Source organism: Vidua chalybeata, chromosome 29, assembly GCF_026979565.1.
Source record: "Vidua chalybeata isolate OUT-0048 chromosome 29, bVidCha1 merged haplotype, whole genome shotgun sequence".
NCBI classification, from domain to species: domain Eukaryota; kingdom Metazoa; phylum Chordata; class Aves; order Passeriformes; family Viduidae; genus Vidua; species Vidua chalybeata.
In genome coordinates, this window is record NC_071558.1 from 424,756 (window position 1) to 447,553 (window position 22,798).

Below are 22,798 nucleotides of genomic sequence, written 5' to 3' on the forward strand. Positions count from 1 at the left end.
GTCTCGTGGTGCTGGAATCCCCGAGTCCCAGGGAATTGTGGAATTGCCATGGAATCGTCGTAGAATCTTGGAATTATGGAATCACAAAATACTCCGTCATGGAATTGTATAGGATCCAGGTGTTTGGGAGTTGTGGAGCTGGAAGGGGTCTGTAAGAACTGTGGAGTGCCCTGCCCAGGATGCTCCCAGTGTCCCACCATGTCCCTGGGAACACTGTCCAGCTGCTCCTTGACCCCTTTCCCGTGCCCCTTTCCCGATGTCCATCCCAGCCCGGGCAGGGCCGATCCCGAGCCGGGATGGCAAGCGGATGATGGCGCTGGTGGCCCTGGTGGGGCCCTTGGCCACCGTCCCATCCCAGTGGGCTGGGAGATCCCAACCGGTTCCTCCAGCCCCGCGGGCGCCGTGCCGGCACCTCCGGAGCCACCTGCAGCGAGTCCCAGCCTGTCACCCCCTTCCCAAATCCCAGTGCTCCCGTGTCCCACACCCCGACACCGGCGGGGATCCCCCGCCCCGGGGTCACCCTGCCCCGGGCGCTCGGGGTGGATCCCAGGGTGGATCCCAGGTGGATCCCAGGGTGGAGCCAGGGCTGTCTCCAGGCACTTGGGGTGACCCAGGGTGGCTTTTCCCTGTGACCCCAGAGTGGGATATTCCCAGGGGGACAGGGCAGGAATCCCGAGCAGGAATGAAGGAAGGAGCTGACAAAACATTGGGCAGGGTCGATGCCTTTATTGTGCAGCTGGATCCCAGTGGGATCCCCTGGGAATGCTGAGGGGGTGAGCTGGGGGGTGGCGGGGGGGGGCTCTGGATTTTGGGAGCCCACGTCCTGCTGTGGCAGGAGGGGGGTCAGGCGTTCTCCCAGAAGAAGTTGTTGCAGGCCACAGTCAGGGCGGCCACCAGGACCACGAATTCCTGGAAATCCACCTCCCCGTCGCCGTTCTCATCCAGGTCCTGCATGATCTTCTCCACGGCCCCTGCGTCCTTCTGGGTCTGGGGGGGGGCACAGGGTGAGCCCTGAGGCTGGGCAGCCCCCGGGGAATGGGGAAAGGGAGACCCCTGCACCCCAGACTGGTCCCAGTTACCTCCAGGAAACATCCCAGCTCGCTCTGCAGCAGCTCCTTGAGCTCCTTCTTGCTCAGCTTGTACTTGTCCCCCTCCTTGCCCGAGTAGTGGTGGAACACATTGATCAGGGTCTCCATGGCCCCTTCCAGCTGCGATCCCATGGCTGCGGCTGCGGGACCCCCAGCATGTCACCCACCAGCCCCCCTGTCTCGGTGCCACCCCCAGATGTCACCCACCCCCGGCCGTGGTCCCCCTGGGCAGGACTGGGGGGTTCCCAGGGGCTGGGCGGGGAGGTTTGGCAGGGGGGACAGAGACACCTGTGCTCACCTGAGCTCCCCGTGCTCCGAGTGCGCCCGCCCGGCCTGGCCGGGCACGTTAAATAAGCTCCAAGCCCCCTCCCTCCGGGAGGATCCGATACCGGGGCTGGACAGCCCGTCTGGCACCGCCGGCCAGCCCCGCGGGGGCCGGGCGTGGGGGGCACAACCCCCGAGGTGGCCGCGGGCAGCACCCGCAGAGCCCGCGGGCACGGCCGGGGTGACAGCGTCACTTCACGGGGGACTCCCCGTGCCACCCCCGAGCGCCCCTCGCCGCCCACCCGGGATGCGGAAAAAATCGGGGACATTGGGATGCTTGGGACGGGCACCGGGGTCCCTCGCTGCGGTCAGTGCCCGGGGACCCTCGGGTGACCGCGGTGGCCACGCCGTGACCCCGCGGGGGCACCGGCGGCATCCCCCATCTGTCAGCACCGCGGGGCCGGATCCGTGGCCAGCCCCGCTCCCGGGGCTGATGAAGGGATCCGGTGTCCTCGGAGCGGCCACGGGAGCCAGCGGGGCCCGGGGGGAGCCGCGGGGGCTATCGGGTGACTCCGCGGGGCCCCCCGCGCGCTCAAAGGGCTCTTGTCCGGCTGAAAAGGCCCCACAATGCCGAGCCCGACGTTGCTCCAGCAACGCCTCGGCCAAGAAACCGGACTCCGAGCCGGCCCGGGTGATGCTGATAATCCCGCGGATCCCGTTACCGGCCCCGGATCTGCGCGGGATGGAGCCCGCAGCCTCCCCGGCTCCGGCATCTCCGGGGAGATCAGCCCCCGAATTCCTCAGCCCCCAAATTCCCCAGCCCCCAAATTCCTCAGCCCCCAAATTCCTCAGCCCCCCAAATTCCTCAGGCCTCAAATTTCTCATCCCCAAATTCGTGATCCCCCAGATTCGTGATCCCCCAAATTCGTGATCCCCCAAATTCCTGATCCCCCAAATTCCTCAACCCTCAAATTCCTCAGCCCCCAAGTTATTCAGTCCCCAAATTCCTGATTCCTCAAATTCCTCATCCCCCAAATTTCTGATCCCCCAAATTCCTCAGCCCCCAAAAGCTTCAGCCCCCATATTCCTCAGGCCTCAAATTTCTCATCCCCCAAATTCCTGTTCCCCAAAATTCCTCAGCTCCCAAATTTCTCAGCCCCCAAATTCCTTAACCCCCAAATGCTTCAGCCCCCCCTCCCTGGGACCCACCCCTCCAGGAGTTGGGACCCCCTCAAACAGGAGCTGCATTTTCAGCAGGGCCGGGTGGTGCTGGGCTCCTCACGCCTGGTTCCAGCCCTAATTTGGGGCTAATTACATCCTGCTGCCTCTGCTCCCACCTCCTGCACTTCCTGTCCCTGCGGCTGAGGATGGGCCCTGCCTGGGCACCCCAAAAGCGGTGGTCCTGTGGGGCCAACCCCCCTCCCCACTGCCCTGGGAATGGGGAAACTGGGGCATCCTGGATGGATGCGGGGGGGGGGGGTCCCCAAACAGAGGAGGGGTCCCAGCTGGAATTGCGAGTCCCAGAGGGCAGCGGGGATCCCAAAGGGCAGCTCAGGAGCTGCTTCCCAGCAGGACACGGCTCCATTCCTGGGGCTCCGGGAGGGGTTGGATCCCGAGATCCTGAGCCTGGGGATGGGGGCACTGGGAGGGGCCCCGTGGCACTCACTCTCAGTGTCCCCGTCCCCTGAGTGGTTCGGCAGCGGGCAGGACTCTGGGAAAGCCCAGAAACGTCACTGGGCCAGCAGCTGCTCGTGACAGGAACGGGCATTGCCCAAAAATAACCCCGACCCCACTCCCTGCCAGGGGACAGGGCCAGGACTGCCTGGCAGTGGCACAGCCAGAGCGTCCGAGCGCTCCCGAGGGACAGCAGGACCCCCAAACCCTTCGGGACAGCAGCACCGGGGTGCCCCAGGGTGAACCCCAACACTGGGGGGGTCCAGGGGGGATCCTGGGGAGTCTCAGACCCTGAGGCCGGGGCAGAGCACGCCCAGCACGGCTGGCAGATTCCCAGGACAAGCTCTGGGAAGCGGGAGCAGCGAGGGACATGCCAGGAGCTTTACACACAGCTTGGAACAGGTTTCAGCCACTGCGACTCCCCTGCTCCACTTTGACCCAGCTAAACCAGTTGCTCCAGTTCCCGGTGCTGGGCTGGGCCGATCTTGTCTCCCCATCCCATCCCAAAAGAGGCTTTTCCATCCCCGGGGTTTGGAGAGGGAGGAGCTGCAGTGGCTAGGCTGGGGACACTGCGGTGGCTCTGGGCACCTGCTGTGGGCCCCACGGTCCCCTCCAGCGAGCCCCGATGGGGCCAGCAGGGGCCACTGCTGGGCTGGTCACCGTGGTGGCCATGGTGACCATCCTTAGTTGGGGTTCCCAAGCCAGACAGGTTGTGGAGAGCCCCAGGACCAGGATGTGGAAGTGGACACTGACCCCCTGCACATGGTCACCCTGTCACACAGGGTCCTGTGGTCTTATATGGCCCAAGTCCCTGTCTGATCCCATCCCTGACCCTATATGGCCCAAGTCCCTGTATGGTCCCTATGTAGCCCAAGTCCCTGTATGATCTCATTCCTGACCCTATATGGCCCAAGTTCCTACACGGTCCCTGATCCTATATGGCCCAAGTCCCTATATGATCCTGTCCCTACATGACCCAAGTTCCTATACTGTCCCTGACCCTATATGGCCCAAGTCCCTGTATGATCCCATTCCTGTCCCTATATGGCCCAAACTCCTATATTATCCCTGACCCTATATGGCCCAAGTCCCTATATGGTCCTGTCCCTATGTGGCCCAAGTTCCCACACGGTCCCTGACCCTGTGTGTCCCCCATCCCTGTCCCTACATGGCTTCAGTTCCTCCATGGTCCCAGTCCCTCTATGCTCCCAGTCTCAGTCCCTTTATGGTCCCCTCCTGGCCATACCGGGGTCCTCGAGGCCGGGTCACCACCCACTGCCCATGGGGACGGTCCTGAGGGGGATCCCAGGCTGATAAAAGACCTGGAGGTGCCTTTCCCATGTCCCCTCCTGTTGTGGGGTCACTGCTGCATCTGCCCCTTCCTCACCCCATCCTGGCTCCCCAAATTCCAGGGCCAGGGAGTCATGGGCCCGCCTGGCTGCGGGGCCAGTGATTCACCCCAAACCTGTCCCGGTCCCTGCCGGGCCTGACTCACCCGGCGCTTTCCCAAGAGACCATCCCGGTACCCTGACGTGGGGCTCGGTGAACGTCCCAGCCCCGTCCCCCCATCATCCCGGGGCCGGATGGGGCTGCAGGAAGCCAATTCCTGCCCCATGAGCCGGTGTGACGGCTGTGGGGTGGGGACAGGGCCACCCCGTGCCTGTGGGAGCCTCCCCGTCCCTGCCACTGCGTCAGGGCTCAGCACAAACCGGGCCGGTGACGTTGTGCTGGGGACCCCCCTGCCCTCGGCCCCCAAAACACCGCTGGGGCTTTGGGACCCCAAATTCCCACGTGTGGCCCTGGGGGGGCTGCTTGCTGCAGCCTTGTTGTTTGTTACAGCCGTGGGTGAGGCTGGGGACATCGGGGACAGTCCTGAGGCCGTGTCTGGGGTCCCCTAAGGGTGTTAGGCGCAGCTCGGGGTCCCCGTGGGAATGGGGGTGCCACCGGGAGCTGCTCCATCTCCCCGGTGGACACGTGCCAGGGCTGCCATGTTAGAAATAGCCACTGATTAAAGGGGAGCGCTGGGGCTGTTCCAACCCCCTAATTAATTTGGATTAATTAATTTTTACAGAGCCCACTATTAATAGGGATGATGTCATAGGCGGCTGAGTCACAACTCTCACTCGGTGCGGGCCGAGCCGGGCCCTAGGTCGGTGACACTGCCGGAGCCGGGATGTGACAGGGATGGCACCGGAATGTGACCAGGGCTCTGGGGTCACCTCCGTGTCCCAGCCCTGAAAGGAGGGAGCTGGGGGGTTATACCTGCCCTGCACCCCCGGAACGGGGCTCAAAGTTTGGATTCAATCATCTCGGAGGTCTTTTCCAATCAAAACGATCCCGGCGATGTTTCTGTGCAAGGTCCCGCTGATGCTCCAGCCCCGGGCCATTCTCTGCCCGCGGTCCCCTCCTGTCCCCACAGGAGGTCCCCGTGCGGCGCCGCTGAGGCCGCGGCGAGTTAAGGCCGAGCTTGGTCCGGTGCCCGGGCGGGGAGGGAGCAGAGGACGGAGGGACGGACGGACGGACGGACGGCGGCGCCCGGGCGGTGACTGCGCGTCCGTCCGGCCGCATCAGGAAACTCAACACCGGCGCGGGGGGGACAAAGGCTGCGCTGTCCCCTCCTGCGGCGCGGCTATAAAACCTCCTGAGAACTCCCCAAACCTCCCGAACCCCTCGAAACCTCCCGGGGGCCACGACCTGCCCACAGCCAGGGGGTAAGTGGGGCATCGCTCCCCGCAGCTCCGGCCGCACCCCGGCCACGGCAGCGGCGCTGGGGACCCCTGATGTCCCCCTGTCCCCTCCCCGTGTCCCCGCTCCGGGGCCGGGCGGCAGCGGCATCATCACGGGGACCCGCTGCCCCTCGCCGTGGTCCTGCACAAGCCCCGGGACCCTAACCCTGAGCCCTGCGGGGCTGAACTGAGCCCTCGCTGGGCTGGGGAGGAGGCGAGGGTCCCCCCTTGGGACACGCCTCTGCTTCCGACCCTCTCTGGGCTCCTGTCCCTGCAGCCCCGGGCTAGTGGCGTGTCCAGTGCCATGGCCGCGGCCGAGGTGCCCGAGACGACAGAGCCGACCGAGCTGACCGAGCTGGAGGCGGCCATCGAGCACATCGTCACCGTGTTTGTCACCTTCGCCGCCAAGGAGGGCAAGAAGGGGACGCTGACGGCCGGAGAGTTCAAGGAGTTGGTGCGGCTCCAGCTGCCCAACCTGATGAAGGTGAGGGGAGCAGCAGCAGCATCGCGGGGTCCCCGGGGGTCCCCCTGAACCGTGGGGGCTGCTCTCAGTCCCCCCGGGGTTTGCAGTCGGGAACAACCCCTGCTCCCCTCGTGCCCGTCCCTCTCTCTGGGGGTTGACAAGTGGCCGAGCCTCCCTGGCGGGTGCTGCCCGCAGGACGTGCCCTCCCTGGAGGAGAAGATGAGCGAGCTGGACGTGAACAACGACGAGGAGCTGAGATTTGGCGAGTACTGGCGGCTGATTGGGGAGCTGGCCAAAGCCGTGCGGAGGGACAAAGCGGGGAAGAAGTGACGGGGCCACTGCGGGGACTCGGCCGACGTGCGGCAAATAAAAGAGGTTTCCCTGAGCCTGAGCATCGCTGCTGTTCTTGGTGGGGGGCTCCTGATTTGAGCCCCCATCTCGTCCTCTCCCGTGGTGGCCGCGCTGGGGACCGGCCCGGCCCTGGGGTGCTGGCTTGGGGTCACTCCGTGGCTCCGGGCACCCCGTGATGGACAGGGCCATTTCCAAATTGCCCTTGTGCTGGTCTGGCTTTTGGGGTGCCACCCTGCACTCCACAAACACCTTCCTGCCGCGCTGGGGGGTGCGTGGGGGGCAGAGCTGTGGCTGTGGCCGGGGTGGGGCTCAGGAGATCCCCGGCAGCGATGCCGCGGTGGCCACCAGCTCCATGGCATCAATGCCCGTCCTCTGCAGGGTCTTGGGTGGCACGGGGTGACACATCCACCAGCACATCCCAGCTGGGGAATATCCCCATTCCTAGCGTTCAGCTCCTGAATCCCGGCTCTGCTGGCTGGTGAAATCGCGCTCTGGGCAAGCAGCCGGGCCCGGTGCTGTTCCCACGGCGCGCTGGGCCCGCTCGGATGGGGAACCGTCAGTGTGGCCGGGAAGGAGGCGTTTCCCGGCCCCACGCTGGCGCCGGGCCAGGCTCCCAAATGAGACGCCTTGCACCACGGAGCTCCCACTCACACCTCCCCGGTATAAAACCCCGGCCCGCCGCAGCCCGCGCACACCTGGGACAGCCCGTGCTGCAGGTAAGTGGCCCGGCCGCCCCACGGCACGGGGGTCTGCTCCCCCCACGGGCCCCTCTGCTCCTACGCTTGGCCCTGCCACGACTTGCGAGGACTCCGGGGACGTGTCCCGGCAGCTCCGGCGCCGCATCCCGGGGCTCCTTCCTCGCCCTCCGCTCGGGAATGAGGAGGAGTCCTGGCGCTGGAGGAGGGGAAGCTCCCCCCGAGCCGAGAGCTGAGCTTGGCTTCCTTCCCCCGCCAGCTCCCCCGGACCCTGCGGCAGAGGAGAGACCCCCGGAGAGAGAGAGAGAGAGAGAGAGAGAGAGAGAGAGACCCCCGAGGAGCCGCGAGCAGCAGGATGGGCCAGTGCAACTGCCGCAAGAAGCGCAAGGTCCGGCGGGGACACCGCGGCACTGGGACCCCCGGCGGGGCGGGGGTGACCCCGCACGGCCCCGGCCTCGGAGCCCTGTGCGCAGCGTGAATCAGAGCGCCCCGGAGGAGCCGGGGGCTGCTCTGGGGTTTGGCAGCTCTGGGCATGGGTGCTGCGGAGCCGCTTGAAAGCTCGGGGAAGCAGGCAGCTCCGTCTGCTCCCGCGGATCGACCTTCGGGAGCCGCCCGCGCTCCTTGCAGCCTCTCCAAGGATGCCCAACGGCAGCAAAGCTCCTGCTCTCCTCGGCTTTCAAACGGGAGGTGCCCACCCCGCAGCCCTTTGCACCTGTGGAGGATTTGGGGCGCCGGGCTGAGGCTCTGGAGGTTGTCAGGCTCTGCCCAGTGGGCATCGCTGGCTGTGGTTTCACGGCGTTCCGAGGGGAAGCCACAGATTTGAGTGAATCACCGTCGTTTCCCTTAAACGGAGCCGCACGAGCGGCCGGGAGTGATCGGGAGTGACCGGGAGCGGGGGTCGGGCTGTTCTGCGCCCCCCACCCCGCCGGGCACGGGCTCTGCGACGTGGGAGAGGGGCTCCACGGAGCCCCACGCCGGCGCCACCGCGGGCACTGACTCACGCTGCCATCGCCACTCGTGCGGAGGAGAGGAAGAACCAGTCGGGACGGGCCCGTGCGCCGGGGGTGGCGAGAGACGCCGGGGTGGCTGAGCCTGGCGGCCCCCGGGCGAGGACAGCGCGTCTGGGGGTTGACAGCTCGGGGGGACAGGCGACGGCAGCTGGAGGGGCTGTCACAGCCGGGCAGAGCAGCTGTGGAGGGGTGCAACAGCTGGATGTGGGGGTGCAACATCAGTACGGTCTCACATCTGGGCGCAGTGCTCTGGAAGCCGCGTGGAGACTGTGGGCAGGGGGGGCTCACAGCTGGAGGGGGGCTCACAGCTGGATGGGGAGGTGTCACAGCTGGACGGGAGGGTGCCTCACATCTGCACAGGCGGGCCAGGTGCTGACGAGGAGATTTATGCCGTGCTTGTGGAGAGATGAAATGTTTGCTCGGGGAACGTCCCACCTGCTCGGGGCTTGTCCTGTCCTACCCCCCACGGCATGTCCCACCCCTCCGGGGAGCTCGCTCACCCTCTGTCCCCCCCGCAGGACTGCCAGGAGCTCACGGACGTGGAACGGGCCATCGAGACCGTCATCAGCCAGTTCCACTGCTACGCAGTGAAGGGGCAGAAGGAGTACCTGACCCCCAACGAGATGCAGGAGCTGGTGGTGCAGAAGCTGCCGCACCTGGGCAAGGTGAGGGCAGAGCCTGGGGGTGGGCAGGAGGAACTGGGGGGGCCCTGGCTGCTGGTGGGACCCCCCAGCTCCATCACGTGTTCTCTCTGCAGTGCGTGGGACCCCTGGAAGAGAAGATCGAATGCATGGGAGACCCTAACGAGGCCAAGCTGGAGTTCGGAGAGTACTGGGACATGATGGGGGATGCGGCCAAGGGCTGCCGGAGGAAGTAGAGGGTGGTGGGGGACGGGAAGGCGCCCGAGGCCTCAGGCTCTGCTCCTGGAAGCGCGAGAGGCCGCTAGGCCCGGGGGATACGCCTGGGAAAAAGCGACCTCACTTCTGCCGGAGGATTCCCCCTCCCCGGCTCCATCCCTGCCCTCCTCGGCTCTCCTTCCCATCAGGATCGCTCCCTTCCCACCCCCAACTCTGCCCCGTGCCCGGGGGGCACGGGGGGGCGTTCCTGGCCCCGGAGCCGCCTCTCTCCGTGCGCCTCCACCCCCGGGCTCGTCCCACCTCCGGCCCCCGAAACCCTCCGGGTGCAGCTCCCCCAGCCTCGGAGCATCGCAGCGAGAGGAGCTCGGCTCCTTTCCCCCAACCCCCCTCGGATGCGGGGGCTTGTCCCCCCAGCCCCGTGCCCTGTCACCCCGTGGCACCTCCGGGGGCAGCCCGGACTCCCCCGCAGCCGCGGGTGGGTGCACGCGGCCCGGGAGCCTTCCCTGCCGTTCCCTCCCGGTTTTTGGGGGGGCTATTCCGGGATGTGCTGCCCTCCCGGTGCTCCCCACCCGCAGGGATTCCGGCCCTCAGCCGGGCACGGGGCCGGGGCTGGTTGGGATCAGCTTGGGCCGCTCACAACCATTTTTGTATAAATTAATAAAGGAAAACACTGGGAAACCCCCTCCCCCCCCAAAAAAAAAAAACCCAAACCGACCAGGATGGGGTGACCTTGTTTGTCTTTGGCAGGAGAGGGGGAGTGGGGGGCGAGGGGGGGCTGCAGCGGTTGTGGGTTGGGGTGATCACTTTGGGGTGTGCAGAGGATGGGGGTGCAGGAGAGGCTGGGGGGGTGCAGGGGGTGCAGGGGATGCTGGGGGGGTGCAATGGATGCTGCAGGGGTTATGGGGATGCTGCAGGGGTGCAGGGGGTGCAGGGGATGCTGCAGGGGTTCAGAGATGCTGTGGAGGTTCAGGAGATGCTGCAGGGGTGCAGGGGATGCTGCAGGTGTGCAAGGGCTGCAGGGGATGTTGCAGGGGTGCAGGGGGTGCAGAGGTGCAGGGGGTGCAGGAGATGCTGTGGGGGTTCAGAGGATGCTGGGGCAGTGCAGGATATGCTGTGGGGGTTCAGAGGATTCTGTGGGGCGTGCAGGGGGTGCTGCAGGGGTGTGTGACCCCTGTGGACATCTCAGGGCTCTCCACACCCCCAATTCCCAGGTGCCTGCTGGTCCCCGTTGTGGGGACCCCACAGACAGAGCCAGGGCTGTGCTCTGGGGACGCAGCTCCTGGGCTGGAGGGAGCTCAGGGGAGACCCCAAAATCCTAGGAGACCCCAAAATCCAGGGCTTGGAAAGCCCCAAGGGCTGCGAGGCCATGTGGGGAGAACGTGGAATTTGGGTGCAACTACAGCAAATTGCGGAAGAGTAAATGACACAAAGCTGCGGCTCATGGAGAGTGAGGAAACGGGATGGAGGACCCAGTTTTCCCACTTTTCCTTTGCCATCCAGGCCCTTCCCACCAAGCTCCACCTCCTGGAGGAGGCTGTGGGCACCCCAGAAACGCAGTGGGGACCCTAAAAAGGAGTACCTAAAAAGGGAGAGGGCGTGGGCGCCTCAGCAGCACCCGGGTCACCTCGAGAGGGAGAAAACCAAAGCCAAAAGTGCTCCCAAGCTCGGATGAGGTGATAAGAGGTGATAAGAGCCGGGGCTGGGCTGGGGACAGGTCCTGCAGCTCCGGCATCGCGGCTCGGCCACAGGCAGCCTCTGTCTGCTCTCTCGGGCTGGATTTCACAACGGGAATGACTATTTATTGTCCCTTGCCTGGAAATAAATACATGGGAATTAAGCAGAAAGGTGTGGCGTGGTAATTGGAGACAGGAAATGTGTCAGGTTGGGGTGATGGAGGGGAAAGGGGAGCCGGGGCTCCCTAGTCCTCTGCCCTGCACCCGGCTGGTAATGTGGGGACTCCTGGCTGTGCCTGGTGTGACACTGAGGGCAATTCCTGCGACGTGAGCCAGCCCTGGGTGAGTCTCTAGCGTATCTGGAATGTTCTGGAGGTGACAGGAGCAGCTCAGCCTGCTCTGGGACAGCCCCTCGGTGAGGACACCACACCGGGATGCCCATCCCAGAGGTCACCAAAGACCCCAAATCCAGCTCTTGGCCCCTCTGGAAATGCTCCCGTGGTGCTGGAGACACCAAACACATCCCAGCCCTTCATCCGGGGTGCTGGATCAGGGGGGACCCCGACCTCCCCGAGGTCCAAAGGGCTGGGAATGGTGCTGGGCCGGGCCGGGCCAGTTGGTGGCTGCTCGGGGCACACGCACACACCCTGGATGCCTCGTAAAAATAAGGGCCTGGATGTGGTTGTGACATCTGCCAGGGGAGCAGAGCGATGAAAGGCCGTGATTCAGGTGTGAGCTGTTTGCCTGCAGGCTCCGGGAGGGATTCCCACCCTCCTGGGATGTTGCATCAACACCACGACACCGGAGCATCTCGGCCCAGAACAGGTTTGCTTCCTCCCGACCGAGATTAGGAAGAGACCGGGGCGGGGGGAGAGCAGGGATGACACGTTTTTTCCGGGATGGGAGCTCCAGAGCTACTGGGAGCAGGTCAGAAATCTCCTCCTGCTTTGCATCCTCAGATGTGCCCTCCCCGATAAGGCCGAGATCTGATCTCGGCATCGGATCGCTCCGGGAGACACCAGGCCTGCAATTTGCAGGGGTAATTAATTATGGATGGGACTTCAACAGCCCAGCTCCCAGCTGGGAAGAGCCTCATCCATCCCAGTGCAGCCAGAGATGTCTGAGTGCTGCACAGGGCCCCAGACCTGTGCCAGCCTCTTCAACCTACCAGAATGAGTGGTTTTGGCTCAAATAAAGGATTTTATTTGCCCCAAACCTGTGTCAGCCCCTTGCACCCACCAGAACAAGTGGTTTTGGCTCAAATAAAGGATTTTATTTGCCCCAAACCTGTGTCAGCCCCTTGCACCCATCAGAACAAGTGGGTTTGACTCAAATAAAGGATTTTATTTGCTCCAAACTGATGCCAGCCCCTTGCACCCACCAGAAAACTCATTTTGGCTCAAATAAAGGATTTTATTTGCCCCAAAACTGTGCCAGCCTCTTCAATCCATCAGAATGAGTGGTTTTGGCTCAAAGAAAGGATTTTATTTGCCCCAAACCTGTGTCAGCCCCTTGCACCCACCAGAACGAGTGGTTTTGGCTCAAATAAAGGATTTTATTTGCAACAAAACCGTGTCAGCCCCTTGCACCCATCAGAACAAGTGATTTTAGCTCAATAAAGGATTTTATTTGCTCCAAAACCTGTTTCAACCCCTTGCACCCACCAGAAAAAGTGATTTTGGCTCAATGAAGGATTTTATTTGCCCGCGGTGCCTGGGGTGGGTTGGAGCTGGGATGGGTGGATTTCCAAACCCCAGGATCAGGTGGGAATTCTGTGCTGGGAGCCCTCGGCCCTGTGCCTCCCGTGGGGCCTTTTGGGGTGTTCTCCACTCCCGTGCCATCACCCCAAACCCCAAAGGTGTCCAGCAGCCCCCGGGAAGAGCCAGAGCCGCTGCGGGTCCCTGCTCGCTCTAACCCGTCCCAGTGTTGCAACCCCCAAGGAGCCATTTCCCAGGTGAGCCCTGGTCTGGGAACGCCCTGGGAACGTCAGGGAGGGGTGGGAGCCTCTTTAAAAACCCGGCTGGGCCGGCGGGATGGGTGCAAGGTAAGGAGAGAGCAGCGACATCGACTGCGAGGCCACAGCAGCGACAGACGGACACAGCGGGACCCCCAGGAGGATGCAGGTGGGGCTCCCAGGGAATTCCCATTCCCCCAGCATGAGGAACCCGGCCTCGGGAGCCTCGGGCTGAATATTTGACTGGGAAGAGCCCTGGGATGTCTGGCTGCAGGTTGGGAGGTGGAAATTCCTGGAATCCTTCGGCAGATCCGGGAGCGGGCCCGGCTGGAGGGACCAGCCAGGGTCACTGGCGGGGGGGAACCGGGACGAGCCGGGGTGTCCGGCATGGGATCAGCAGCACCCACGGACCGTCCTTGCCGCTGGAGAGCTCGGCTTGGGGCTGCCAGTGGGGTCTGGCTCCTGGAAAAATGGGATTTCCCAGTGGAAAAGGGGATTTGCTGGTAGAAAAGGAGGTTCTGTCAGTGGAAAAAGGGGATTTACCAGTGGAAAAGGGGATTTGCTAGTGGAAATGAGGGATTTCCCAGTGGAAATGGGCGATTTACTGGTGGAAAAGGGGAAAAGGGGGATTTGCTGGTGGAAATGGGAGATCAGTCAGTGGAAAAGGGGGGTTTGCCAGTGGAAAAAGAGGATTTACCGGTGGAAAAGGGGGATTTGCCAGTGGAAAGGGGGATTTGCTGGTGCAAAAAGGGGATTTACTGGTGGAAAAGGGGATTTACTGGTAGAAAAGGGGATTTGCCAGTGGAAAAGGGGGATTTCCAGTGGAAAAGGAGGATTTGCTGGTGGAAAAGCGGGATTTGCCGGCGGGGATGCCGGGCAGGGGGCAGGCAGTGCTGGGGCCATGTGTGCCTCTCTGTCCCCACTCTGGGCACTGGTGAGCAGGCAAGGAAGGAGAGGGAGAGGGGGAAGAAGCAGTGGGACCGCGGTGGTGGCAGTGGAGTTGCTGGAGAGCCCCATTGCACCCAGCTGGCTTTGTGTCTCACCCCAGCGCCGGTGTGCCCTCGTCCCAGCGTGGCACCAGTGTCCTCATGTCCCACTGTGGCACCAGCGTGCCACCCGGCGAGTGTCCCCGTGCCCGCAGCTGGCCCCGGGGCTGTGCCGTGAGTCAGTGGCGGAGCAGCAGCCGCGGTGCCCCAAGGACGGGCTGGGTCTGCTGGCAGGGCACAGGTGACACCGATGTCACCCTGGGCGAGGGCAGGGGGAGACGAGGGGGGCTTTGGTCCCGCTGCTGCCAAATCCCTTCGGTTCCTGAAGGGGCTGGAGCTGGAATCCCTGCTTTGGGACAGCCCCAAAGCCACCCCGGTGCCACAATCCTGAGAGCTGGGGACAGTCCCCAGCCCTGGGGTGACGGAGTGAGCCCATCACAGCGACAGGGATGGCTTGGGAGGACACAGGGCCACGCTGAGGCACGTGGGGACAAGGACAAGAGCGTGGCTGAGCCTGGTGTCACCTCCCTGGGGCTAGACTGGGGAGGATCAGGGTGAGGAGAGGGGACAGGAGCCAAGTTGTGGCACGGAGCAGGTCCTGTCTGCTCCCAGAGAGAGCAGCCGGGCTGGGGACACCCTCTGATGATGTCCCCAGAGTGGGGACAGTGCTGGGGCCACCCCTCGGCACTCCAAGGCCCCACGTGGCAGTCGCTGTGGCGGTCGCTGTCGTCCCCTGGGCTGGACTAAACCCGTGTGGAATCAAAGGGACCAACCGAGCCCAGCTGTCCCCACTCCCGGCCACCGACGGGGCAGGAAAGAGCCAAGTCCGGCCAAGGTGACGCAGTTTCCGTGCCCTCGTTGCCGGGACGTGACGGGGCCCATCCTGCTGGGCCCATCCATAGGAAGGAGCTTCCTGGCCGGGGACAGGAGGGACACCCGGAGCAGCCAGGAGGGGACCCTGGGCCGTGGGGCCGCCCTAGGCCGGGCTCGGGGGGGGGGGGCTCGGCAGGCCGGGACCTGCCCCGCCGGGCTGTTCCAGGAGCCGTGAAGCAACAGGAGGGCTGGCTGGTAATTCCTGCCCCTGCGCCGCCGCCGCTCGGCTCCCAGCCCCATTCCTCCCTAATGAGCCCTGGGAACGCGCGGCCGCGGCCCTGGCGCTGCTCAGCCCCGCGGGCCCGGGGCCGCAATCACCGGCCGGCCCACGCGCGGGGGCGGCGGCCCCGGGGGGCGGGCGGGGCGGGCACAGGTGGCACCGAGGAGTTCCGGGCTGGTGCAGGTGGCACCGAGGATTTTGGGAGGCCATGCGGGGAGATGAGAACCCCACCAGTCCCGCGGGCCGTTTGCCTTCCCGCGGGGATGGTTTTTAACCTGCCGAGGGGGGAGAGGGTTGCGGTGGAGACCCCCGAGCGATGGCTGCGGGGAGGGTCTCACCCGACTCCCAACCCCGCAGGGAGCCATGGCCGAGTGCACGGAGCTGGAATGGGCCGTGCAGGTGCTGGTGAACAACTTCGACAAGTACTCGAGCCGCTGCTGCTGCTGCAAGAACCCGCGGCGTATCAGCAAGAAGGATTTTCGGAAGATGCTGAGCCGCGAGCTCAACCACATGCTGACGGTGAGCCCGGGGGCCGCGGGGCCGGGGTCCCGCGGGCTGTCACCGCCCCGAGCCCGGCCTGAGCGGCTCCGCTCTCCCCGCAGGACACCGGGAACCGCCGCGCCGCCGACAAGCTGATCTGCGACCTGGATGAGAACAAGGACGGGCGCATCAGCTTCGAGGAGTACTGGACCTTGATAGGCGGCATCGCCAGCCCCATTGCGCAGATCATCCGCCAGCAGGAGCAGAGTGTCAAACACACCAAGTAGCCGCTGCTGGACCCTGCCGGACCCACCCCCGCTCCTCCACGACCCCCGCTTTGTGTCCGCCCCGAGCCTCCGGGATCCCCCCCCGCGTTTCTACGAGCGGGATGCGGCTGGGACGGGCAGGCCCCGGGGGTGGGATTTGGGGTGCGAGGCCGTCGCAGCCTCGGGGGGCTCCTCCTTCTTGCCGTGCCCCCCTCCTCTTCCACAGGGAGCGGAGGGAGAGGCTCTCCCTGCTCTGGGACGGGAATTCTGTCTGTCCTCAGCCCTCCGCTGGCAGAAATCCCATCACGAGCAGCACCTCCTCTGCCCTTGGGGCTCCCCCCCAAACTGGGGGGGGGGGGGTCTCCTTGGGCAAAGGGTGCTTTTTCCCCCCTTCCCGAGCTGGTGAAGGCGCTGCCGTGCCCGGGGCTCAGGGAGCGGCGCGGTCCCGGCCGGGTGCCACCACCGTGGTTATTTATTGCAGCAATAAAGTTCGGAGGAACAGCGGGTGTCGCTCAGGCTTTGCCGTCGCGGAGGGCCCGGGGTGGGGGCTGAGGGAGGGGGTCCGCCCTGTCCCCGCCCGCCCCCGAGCGGCCACGCCTCGCCTGGGCTGGCGACAAGGCCAGTCCTTGTCGCCCCGGAGCCACCACGGGGTGTCAGCAGACACCGCGGCCGCCCCGACCCCACCCCAGCCTAAGGCACGGGGTGGTGGCCGCTGCCACGTTTGTCACTGGAGGCCTCTCCACGTCCCCATGGGGGAACCACAGCCGTACATCCGCGGCTGCCCCGACCCCAATTCCTGTCCCGGCACATCGCACGCCCCCCACCCGCGATGGAGACAAAGCTCCGCGGGACCCCCGGGCTGGGCAGGGCCGGGCTCCCGGTGCTCTGCAGGACGCCCGGGCCGCCAGCTCTGCCTTTTCCTGGGGATTTTCCACCGGGAAGGGACTGAGCCGTGGCCCTGCGAGCGCGGTGGGGACCCCCGAGCACCCCCACGCTGAGGCACGGGGGTGGGACCGGGAACCGGGACCGGTGGAACCGGGACTCTCCCGGCTCTGAGCCCCTCCCGCAGCCCCCCAAAGCAGCCGCGGGCTCCGGTGCGAAGCAGAAGCGGGGTGTCCCGTGGGAGCGGGCGGGGCTGGGCTGAGTCACGGCCGAGGAATCCCCGCGGGGCGAGGCCCGGCCGTGACTCAGCCCCGGGGGTGCGGGGCGAGCCGGGCTGGGCCGGGCGCGGCTCCCGGCGGCTCCTCCGGGACCCCGGAGATCCGTGCTGGACCCCCGGGGGTCTCTCCGCGAGGGACCCTCCTCGGGGCGGGGACAGCCAAGCCCCAGGGTCCCAAAGGGAAACAATTCCGGGAATTCCTCCCGCTCGTGTCCCTTTCCCAGCCCTGGCATTGGGGGTGGTGGGGGCAGGGAAGGTCTTGTTTTCCCTCAAAGGGGACGCCCCCGTGTAGGATCGCAGAGAATTTGGGGGTGGGGGGTTCCCTGTGGGGGTGGGACAGCACTAAGTGTCCCGGGGGTACCGGGGTCCCCCACAAAGCTGGCACGGGGCAGTTTTGGGGTGGCCTGGTGAGCCAGGGGATGGTGCCAGGGCCCCGAGGGGTGCTTGGCACGCCGCACCTCCGGGTGGTGGGGATCTCACAGCTCGTTAATGGGATCACAGCTCATTAATGGGATAACACCTCGTTAATGGGATCACACACCTCATTAATGGGATCACAGCTCATTATTGGGATCACAGCAATTGTTAATGGGATCACAAGCTCATTAATGGGATCACATCTTGTTATTGGGATCACAAGCTCATTAATGGGAACACAGCTCATTAATGGGATCACACAGCTCATTAATGGGATCAGATCACACACCTCATTAATGGGATCACACAGCTCGTTAATGGGATCACAAGCTCATTAATGGGAACACAGCTCATTAATGATATCACACAGCTCGTTAATGGGATCACAAGCTCATTAATGGGATCACATCTCGTTAATGGGGTCACACACCTCATTAATGGGTTCACAAGCTCATTAATGGGATCACACGGCTCGTTAATGTGATCACAAGCTCATTAATGGGATCACATCTCGTTAATGGGATCACAAGCTCATTAATGGGATCACATCTCGTTAATGGGATCACACACCTCGTTAGGCAAAAATGAGGCGCGGGTGAAACCGCGGGCTCGGAGCGGCCGGGAGCGCCCGGGGGCTCGGCGCTGCCCGGGCAGTGCCACCCCCGCCGGGCTATAAATGCGCGCCGTGCCCCGCTGCCGCATCCCGAGCTCTGGGGAGCCGATCTGCGCTGAGCCGGTGAGTCCCCGCTCCCCTTCCCCCCAGAGCACCCCAAAAGCTGCTCTCCGGACAGGCAGAGGCTGATGCCAGCCCCGCTGTGCCCGCAGGCTGGCGATGGCGTGTCCCCTGGAGCAGGCCATGGCCATCATGGTCACCACCTTCCACAAGTACTCGGCCAAGGAGGGCGACAAGTTCAAGCTCAGCAAGGCGGAGCTCAAGGAGCTGCTCAACAAGGAGCTGCCCGTCTTCGGCAGTGTGAGTGGCCGCGGGGACGTCCCCGGTGTCCCCCCGGTGTCCCCACGGTGTCCCTCGAACCAGCCCCTCGTCTTTCTCCCGGGCCAGGGGGGGGTCTCTGATGTTCCCCGGGTGGAACCTGATGGATCCATCCCTCAGCGATGGAAAAAGCCCTGGGGAAGGGGAGGGACGAGGCCCCGAGGGGTTCAGCCCCAAAAGGAAGGAAATTCCTTTTCCCAAAGGAAATTTGGATTTTTTTTTTTAAACCCGCAGAAATATTTTGTTTGGTGAAGGAAATCACGCTCCAATTTCCATTTTTTTTTAATAATTTTTTTTTTAACCCCCGCTTCCCTTTCTTGGCTTGTGGTTTCAACTGGGAGGCGAATTTTTTTTTTTTTGCCAAATTTTTCCACATCCCAGAGGCACTTTGGGTAATTTGGGCACTGCCCAGCTCACCCACCTGCAGCTGCCAGCTCACTCTCCTTGCAGAGACCAAGGAAAAACCCTCCCCGAGGCAGAGGAGGGGAGAGGGGCAGCCCCTCACCCCAAATCCTCCCCCCAAACCCTCTCCCCATGCAGAAACAAATGGACGAGGCAGAGTTCAAGCGGCTCATGAACGACCTGGACCACAACAAGGACAGCGAGGTGGATTTTAAGGAGTATGTTTGTTTCCTGGCCTGCATCACCATGGGCTTCAACGAGTTCTTCAAGGACGACCCCAGCAAGCACCAGCGCAGGAAGTGACCCCTTGAGTGACCCCTCAAGTGACCTCTCGAGTGACCCTTCAAGTGACCTCTCAAGTGACCCCTTCCTGTGTCCATCCCAGCCCTGAGTGGCTTTCAATAAAAGCTTCTCCCCAATCCTGGCTGAGTTCTGGGGTTCTCTTCAGGTTCTTTCTCATCCTGGCTGAGTTCTGGGGGTTCTGTTCAGATTTTTCTGATCCTGGCTGAGTTCTGGGGTTCTCTTCAGTCTCTCCCCAATCCTGGCTGAGTTCTGGGGTTCTGTTCAGACTCTTCCCAATTCTGGCTGAGTTCTGGGGTTCTCTTCAGTCTCTCCCCAATCCTGGCTGAGTTCTGTTCAGATTTTTCTGATCCTGGCTGAGTTCTGGGGGTTCTGTTCAGATTTTTCTGATCCTGGCTGAGTTCTGGGGTTCTCTTCAGTCTCTCCCCAATCCTGGCTGAGTTCTGGGGTTCTGTTCAGACTCTCCCCAATCCTGGCTGAGTTCTGGGGTTCTGTTCAGACTCTCCCCAATCCTGGCTGAGTTCTAGGGTTCTGTTCAGGTTCTCCCCCAATCCTGGCCACCTCCTGGGCTCTGTGGCCACAAGCAGCGGGCCCAGGGTGACTCACACCTTCCTCCAGCTCCGTGGGATTTTCCACGGCACTGCTCAGCCCCAGGAAGTTTTTTTTTGAGAAATTTGAGTGAAATCAGCTCTTGGATGTCCCTCCTGAACGTTCTGGCTGGCTCGGGGAGGGTTCAGGGGTGGGCACGAGGTGCCCTGGGTGCCACCAGGCTTGGGGCCACACCAAGCCTGGGCAAGGCACAACAGCCAGGTGGCCACAATCCCCTGGGTCGGGGCTGGCATTGGGGAGTCGCGGGGCTCCCCCCTGCAGCAGCTCTGGGCAGGTCGGGGCTGGTTTGGGAAAAGTCCCTCGGCTGCTCTCTGCCTTTCCAGAGAAATAATCCCGACTGGGAAAACCCCTACAGAGCACGACAGAGCCTGTCCCCAAAGCCCCCAGGTCCTCCCCGAGCCCCCTCGGGTCCCTCCAGGAGCTCCAAACTTTCCCCTGCCCCTTCTCAGACCCTTTATAAAGAAACCCCGGCGCTTCTGCCCCTCCCGGCAATTCCCCCAAATTTCCAGTCGCTGATGGGGTGGTGAGGCTCAGCTTTGGGGGTTTCTTCTGCCAAAATGTAAAGACCCCCCCGATCTGGGCTTTGGTGAATTTCCCACTCCCCTGAGCGTTGGAACAGCCTCACTTTCGTCCCCGTTTTTGGTTACTGTGCCCAGCTGAGGGGGCTGGGAGACGCTCGGGGGTTTTGCCAGGCCTGGCCCAGGGCTGGGGGTTGGGCAGTGCCGGTTCCCGGGCCACGCCGCCACCGGAATAGCTCCGTTACACAACGGGGCCTTGCGACGCGCCGCCCTCGCCGTTAGGAAACACAAATCGCTGCCAAGCGACTGGAAAAGAGGAAAAAAAAAAAACAAAAAAACAACAAACCCTCGGCACAACCCCCGGCTCGGGCGAACCCCGCTGGGTCCCGGCCGAACCTCGGGATGCTGCCAGGGTGGCACCGGGCACCGGCGGGACGCGGTGCCCACCGGGACATCCCGAATCCCGAGGGATTCTCCCGGCCCGGGTGGTCCCTGGGCAGCCCCAGGGGCACATTTTGCTCCTCCTAACCCAAACCAGTCCCTTGGCAGGGCGGGCCGGGGGAGCTCTGGGTTTTTTTCCTTTCTCCTCCTTTTCTCCTTTTCCAGCCGTGGCCGGGCGGGCTCGGGAGCGTCGCTGCCTCCCCGGCCGGGTGCGGCCCGGGCGGGGCTATAAATGCCAGGGCCTGAGTCTGGCTCCTCTTCCGCCCTGCCCGTCCTCCTGTGTCCCGCCTGAGCTCTCGGTGAGTTGGTTTCCCCCCTCTGTTCCCACTCCAAATGTTCTCCAGATGTTCCCGAGGCGCGGCTGCCCCACCACCCTGCGGGGCCCTGGCAGAGGTTCCTGCTGCAGGTGCCGAGCTGGGAAAGCACCTGAGCCCCTTCCCCCCCTGTTCTGGGGCTGCCCAGCCCGGCCGGAGCGGGAGGGTGGAGCCGGGGAGGGAACGGCGCATCCCGGGACGTGCCGGGGCCTGGCAGGGGCCGTTCCCCTGGCATGGGGGGCGCCTGGGGACGCCGAACTCCTCTGTCCCCTCCCCGTGTCGCCAGGCTTGCCGCTGTCGCCATGGCGTGTCCCTTGGAGCAGGCTCTGGCCGTGGTGGTCGCCACCTTCCACAAGTACTCGGGCAACGAGGGCGACAAGTACAAGCTCAACAAGACCGAGCTCAAGGAGCTGCTCACCAAGGAGCTGCCGAGCTTCAGCGTGAGTGCCGGGGCATCCCGGGCTTCGAGGACGTGCAAACCCCGAATTTAACCCTTCCCCCCCCCCCCCCCCCTTTCCCCGGGCAGAAGCAAACCAGCGAGGCGAGTTTACAGAAGCTGATGAGCAGCCTGGACTGCAACAGCGACAACGAGGTGGACTTCCAGGAGTACGTGACCTTCCTGGCCTGCATGGCCATGATGTGCAACGACTTCTTCCAGGACCTCCCGGACAAGATGCCGCGCAGGAAGTGAGGGCAGGGCCCGGCACCGCCCCGGGACCCTCCCGTGGTCCTCTCGATGCCATTTCAATAAATCTCCTTTCAAACGAAGCGTTTTGCCTCGGGGATCTCTCTGCCCGAGCTGGGGGAAGCCGGGGGCGATGGAGGCTGGTTCTGGTTCTGGTTCTGACTCTGCCTCTGCCCGGGGGTTGATGCTGCGTTCCCCGAGGCCTCTCGAACCTCCCCCGGCAGCCACGTCGGGCTGAGTCAGCCCTGCCCGGCCTCTCCTTCCCTGGAGCCGCTGACATCCCGCAGGGATGCGGGAACAGCTCTGAGCTGGAATTGTGCCCGTTCGGCTCTGTCGCTCACCTGCCTCACCCGCGTTTGTCGCGATTGTCCCCTCCCCACCGGCCGCGTTCCTGCCCGGGGTGCGGCTGTGCGGAGCAGCCACTTCCCGGTGCTCCGGGCCAGCCCGGAGCGCGTTCCTCCTCCGGTGCCCTTTCCCCTGGCAATGAAAAGCTTTGTCTTGCTCCGGGCTCCAGATGTGCCACACTCCCCTTCCAGATGTGCCTGTGCCCCCTCCATCATCTTCATGCTCAGCTCCTGGGTGCTCCCAGGTGCCACAAAGGACAAGGAGGAGAGGGAATGGCCTCAGGCTGTGCCAGGGGAGCGTCAGGGTGGATAGTTGGGAAAATTCCTCTTGGAAAGGGCGGCCAGGCCTTGGAAGGGGCTGCCCAGGGAGGTTTGGAGTGGCCACCCCTGGAGGTGTCCGAGGAAGGCCTGGACGTTGGTCTGGGTGAGCGGGGGGGGTTGGGCACAGCTCGGACTTGGCGATCTCAGAGTTTTTCCAACCTCCGGGATCCTGGGATTTTAAGATTTAGGGAAAAAAAGGTCTCCATCCCTCCAGAGTCAGTGAGCCCCCAGAGAACTGGGCTCCACCACCCCGGCACCCCTGGTAGGAACCCCAAAATCCCAGACCTCACCTGTTGGCTGAGGGTGGAATGATGCTGCCCAAAGGGATCCACCCTCAATTCATCCCCCCTCACAGGGATCCACCCTGAATTCATCCTCACTGTCAGAGATGCACCCTAAATTCACCCCCCCTGTCAGGGATCCATCCTGAATTTATCCTCACTGTCAGGGATCCCCATGAATTAATCCCCCCTCACAGGAATCCACCCTGAATTCATCCTCAGTGTCAGGGATCCACCCTAAATTCATCCCCCCTTGCAGGGATCCCCATGAATTCATCCCCACTGTCAGGGATCCACCTTAAATTAATCCCCACTGTCAGGGATCCCCCCTGAATTCATCCCCCCTCACAGGGATCCACCACCAGGTGGCTCAGCCACCCCCATGGCACACAGGTGGCCTTGTCCCCCTCCTGTCCCCATGGCACTCACCTGTCCC

At 63.9% G+C, this 22,798-nt stretch overlaps 6 protein-coding genes across 11 annotated transcripts; 5 read left to right on the forward strand and 1 right to left on the reverse strand.

Moving 5' to 3' along the window:
• Window positions 1-711: 711 nt before the first annotated feature.
• Window positions 712-5,487, reverse strand: S100A1 (S100 calcium binding protein A1). 4 transcript variants are annotated; one of them, XM_053967232.1, is made up of 3 exons: window positions 5,289-5,487; window positions 1,080-1,228; window positions 712-987 (listed from the first exon to the last, which is right to left on the reverse strand). In XM_053967232.1, exons 2-3 carry the CDS (start codon window positions 1,218-1,220, stop codon window positions 844-846), a joined length of 285 nt encoding a protein of 94 aa, XP_053823207.1. In that variant the 5' UTR covers window positions 1,221-1,228; window positions 5,289-5,487; the 3' UTR covers window positions 712-843. The 4 variants fall into 4 exon arrangements, with proteins under 4 accessions (XP_053823207.1, XP_053823209.1, XP_053823208.1 ...); XM_053967234.1 differs by lacking the exon at window positions 5,289-5,487 and adding an exon at window positions 4,522-4,777; XM_053967233.1 differs by lacking the exon at window positions 5,289-5,487 and adding an exon at window positions 3,019-3,193.
• Window positions 5,488-5,541: 54 nt separating this feature from the next.
• Window positions 5,542-6,600, forward strand: S100A13 (S100 calcium binding protein A13). 2 transcript variants are annotated; one of them, XM_053967239.1, is made up of 3 exons: window positions 5,542-5,737; window positions 6,030-6,236; window positions 6,378-6,600. In XM_053967239.1, exons 2-3 carry the CDS (start codon window positions 6,057-6,059, stop codon window positions 6,543-6,545), a joined length of 348 nt encoding a protein of 115 aa, XP_053823214.1. In that variant the 5' UTR covers window positions 5,542-5,737; window positions 6,030-6,056; the 3' UTR covers window positions 6,546-6,600. The 2 variants fall into 2 exon arrangements, with proteins under 2 accessions (XP_053823214.1, XP_053823215.1); XM_053967240.1 differs by having other exon boundaries at window positions 5,551-5,737; window positions 6,411-6,600.
• A 476-nt stretch (window positions 6,601-7,076) lies between these two features.
• On the forward strand, window positions 7,077-9,806 carry LOC128801385 (protein S100-A14-like). The gene is made up of 4 exons (XM_053967235.1): window positions 7,077-7,282; window positions 7,521-7,649; window positions 8,790-8,936; window positions 9,029-9,806. Exons 1-4 carry the CDS (start codon window positions 7,112-7,114, stop codon window positions 9,146-9,148), a joined length of 567 nt encoding a protein of 188 aa, XP_053823210.1. The 5' UTR covers window positions 7,077-7,111; the 3' UTR covers window positions 9,149-9,806.
• A 3,028-nt stretch (window positions 9,807-12,834) lies between these two features.
• Window positions 12,835-16,081, forward strand: S100A16 (S100 calcium binding protein A16). Of its 2 annotated transcripts, none has more exons than XM_053967241.1 (3): window positions 12,835-12,924; window positions 15,192-15,353; window positions 15,437-16,081. In XM_053967241.1, the coding sequence occupies exons 1-3, from the start codon at window positions 12,919-12,921 to the stop codon at window positions 15,599-15,601; spliced, it is 333 nt and encodes a 110-aa protein (XP_053823216.1). In that variant the 5' UTR covers window positions 12,835-12,918; the 3' UTR covers window positions 15,602-16,081. The 2 variants fall into 2 exon arrangements, with proteins under 2 accessions (XP_053823216.1, XP_053823217.1); XM_053967242.1 differs by lacking the exon at window positions 12,835-12,924 and adding an exon at window positions 14,718-14,809.
• A 1,576-nt stretch (window positions 16,082-17,657) lies between these two features.
• LOC128801390 (protein S100-A4-like) lies at window positions 17,658-18,960 on the forward strand. The gene is made up of 3 exons (XM_053967243.1): window positions 17,658-17,892; window positions 17,982-18,129; window positions 18,688-18,960. Exons 2-3 carry the CDS (start codon window positions 17,989-17,991, stop codon window positions 18,850-18,852), a joined length of 306 nt encoding a protein of 101 aa, XP_053823218.1. The 5' UTR covers window positions 17,658-17,892; window positions 17,982-17,988; the 3' UTR covers window positions 18,853-18,960.
• A 1,650-nt stretch (window positions 18,961-20,610) lies between these two features.
• On the forward strand, window positions 20,611-21,499 carry LOC128801391 (protein S100-A4-like). The gene is made up of 3 exons (XM_053967244.1): window positions 20,611-20,716; window positions 21,018-21,171; window positions 21,258-21,499. Exons 2-3 carry the CDS (start codon window positions 21,034-21,036, stop codon window positions 21,420-21,422), a joined length of 303 nt encoding a protein of 100 aa, XP_053823219.1. The 5' UTR covers window positions 20,611-20,716; window positions 21,018-21,033; the 3' UTR covers window positions 21,423-21,499.
• Window positions 21,500-22,798: the final 1,299 nt, after the last annotated feature.

Coding starts and splice junctions, on each gene's coding strand:
- LOC128801385 (XM_053967235.1), top strand. CDS start 7,112: ATGGGGAACCGTCAGTGTGGCCGGGAAGGAGGCGTTTCCCGGCCCCAC. Junction 7,650..8,789: donor ACTGCCGCAAGAAGCGCAAG/GTCCGGCGGGGA, acceptor TCCCCCCCGCAG/GACTGCCAGGAGCTCACGGA. Junction 8,937..9,028: donor AGCTGCCGCACCTGGGCAAG/GTGAGGGCAGAG, acceptor TTCTCTCTGCAG/TGCGTGGGACCCCTGGAAGA.
- S100A13 (XM_053967239.1), top strand. CDS start 6,057: ATGGCCGCGGCCGAGGTGCCCGAGACGACAGAGCCGACCGAGCTGACC. Junction 6,237..6,377: donor AGCTGCCCAACCTGATGAAG/GTGAGGGGAGCA, acceptor GGGGTTGACAAG/TGGCCGAGCCTCCCTGGCGG.
- LOC128801390 (XM_053967243.1), top strand. CDS start 17,989: ATGGCGTGTCCCCTGGAGCAGGCCATGGCCATCATGGTCACCACCTTC. Junction 18,130..18,687: donor AGCTGCCCGTCTTCGGCAGT/GTGAGTGGCCGC, acceptor CTCCCCATGCAG/AAACAAATGGACGAGGCAGA.
- LOC128801391 (XM_053967244.1), top strand. CDS start 21,034: ATGGCGTGTCCCTTGGAGCAGGCTCTGGCCGTGGTGGTCGCCACCTTC. Junction 21,172..21,257: donor AGGAGCTGCCGAGCTTCAGC/GTGAGTGCCGGG, acceptor TTCCCCGGGCAG/AAGCAAACCAGCGAGGCGAG.
- S100A16 (XM_053967241.1), top strand. Junction 15,354..15,436: donor AGCTCAACCACATGCTGACG/GTGAGCCCGGGG, acceptor CTCTCCCCGCAG/GACACCGGGAACCGCCGCGC.
- S100A1 (XM_053967231.1), bottom strand. CDS start 1,681: ATGTCCCCGATTTTTTCCGCATCCCGGGTGGGCGGCGAGGGGCGCTCG. Junction 1,229..1,386: donor TCGGAGCACGGGGAGCTCAG/GTGAGCACAGGT, acceptor GGGGTCCCGCAG/CCGCAGCCATGGGATCGCAG. Junction 988..1,079: donor AGCTGGGATGTTTCCTGGAG/GTAACTGGGACC, acceptor GCCCCCCCCCAG/ACCCAGAAGGACGCAGGGGC.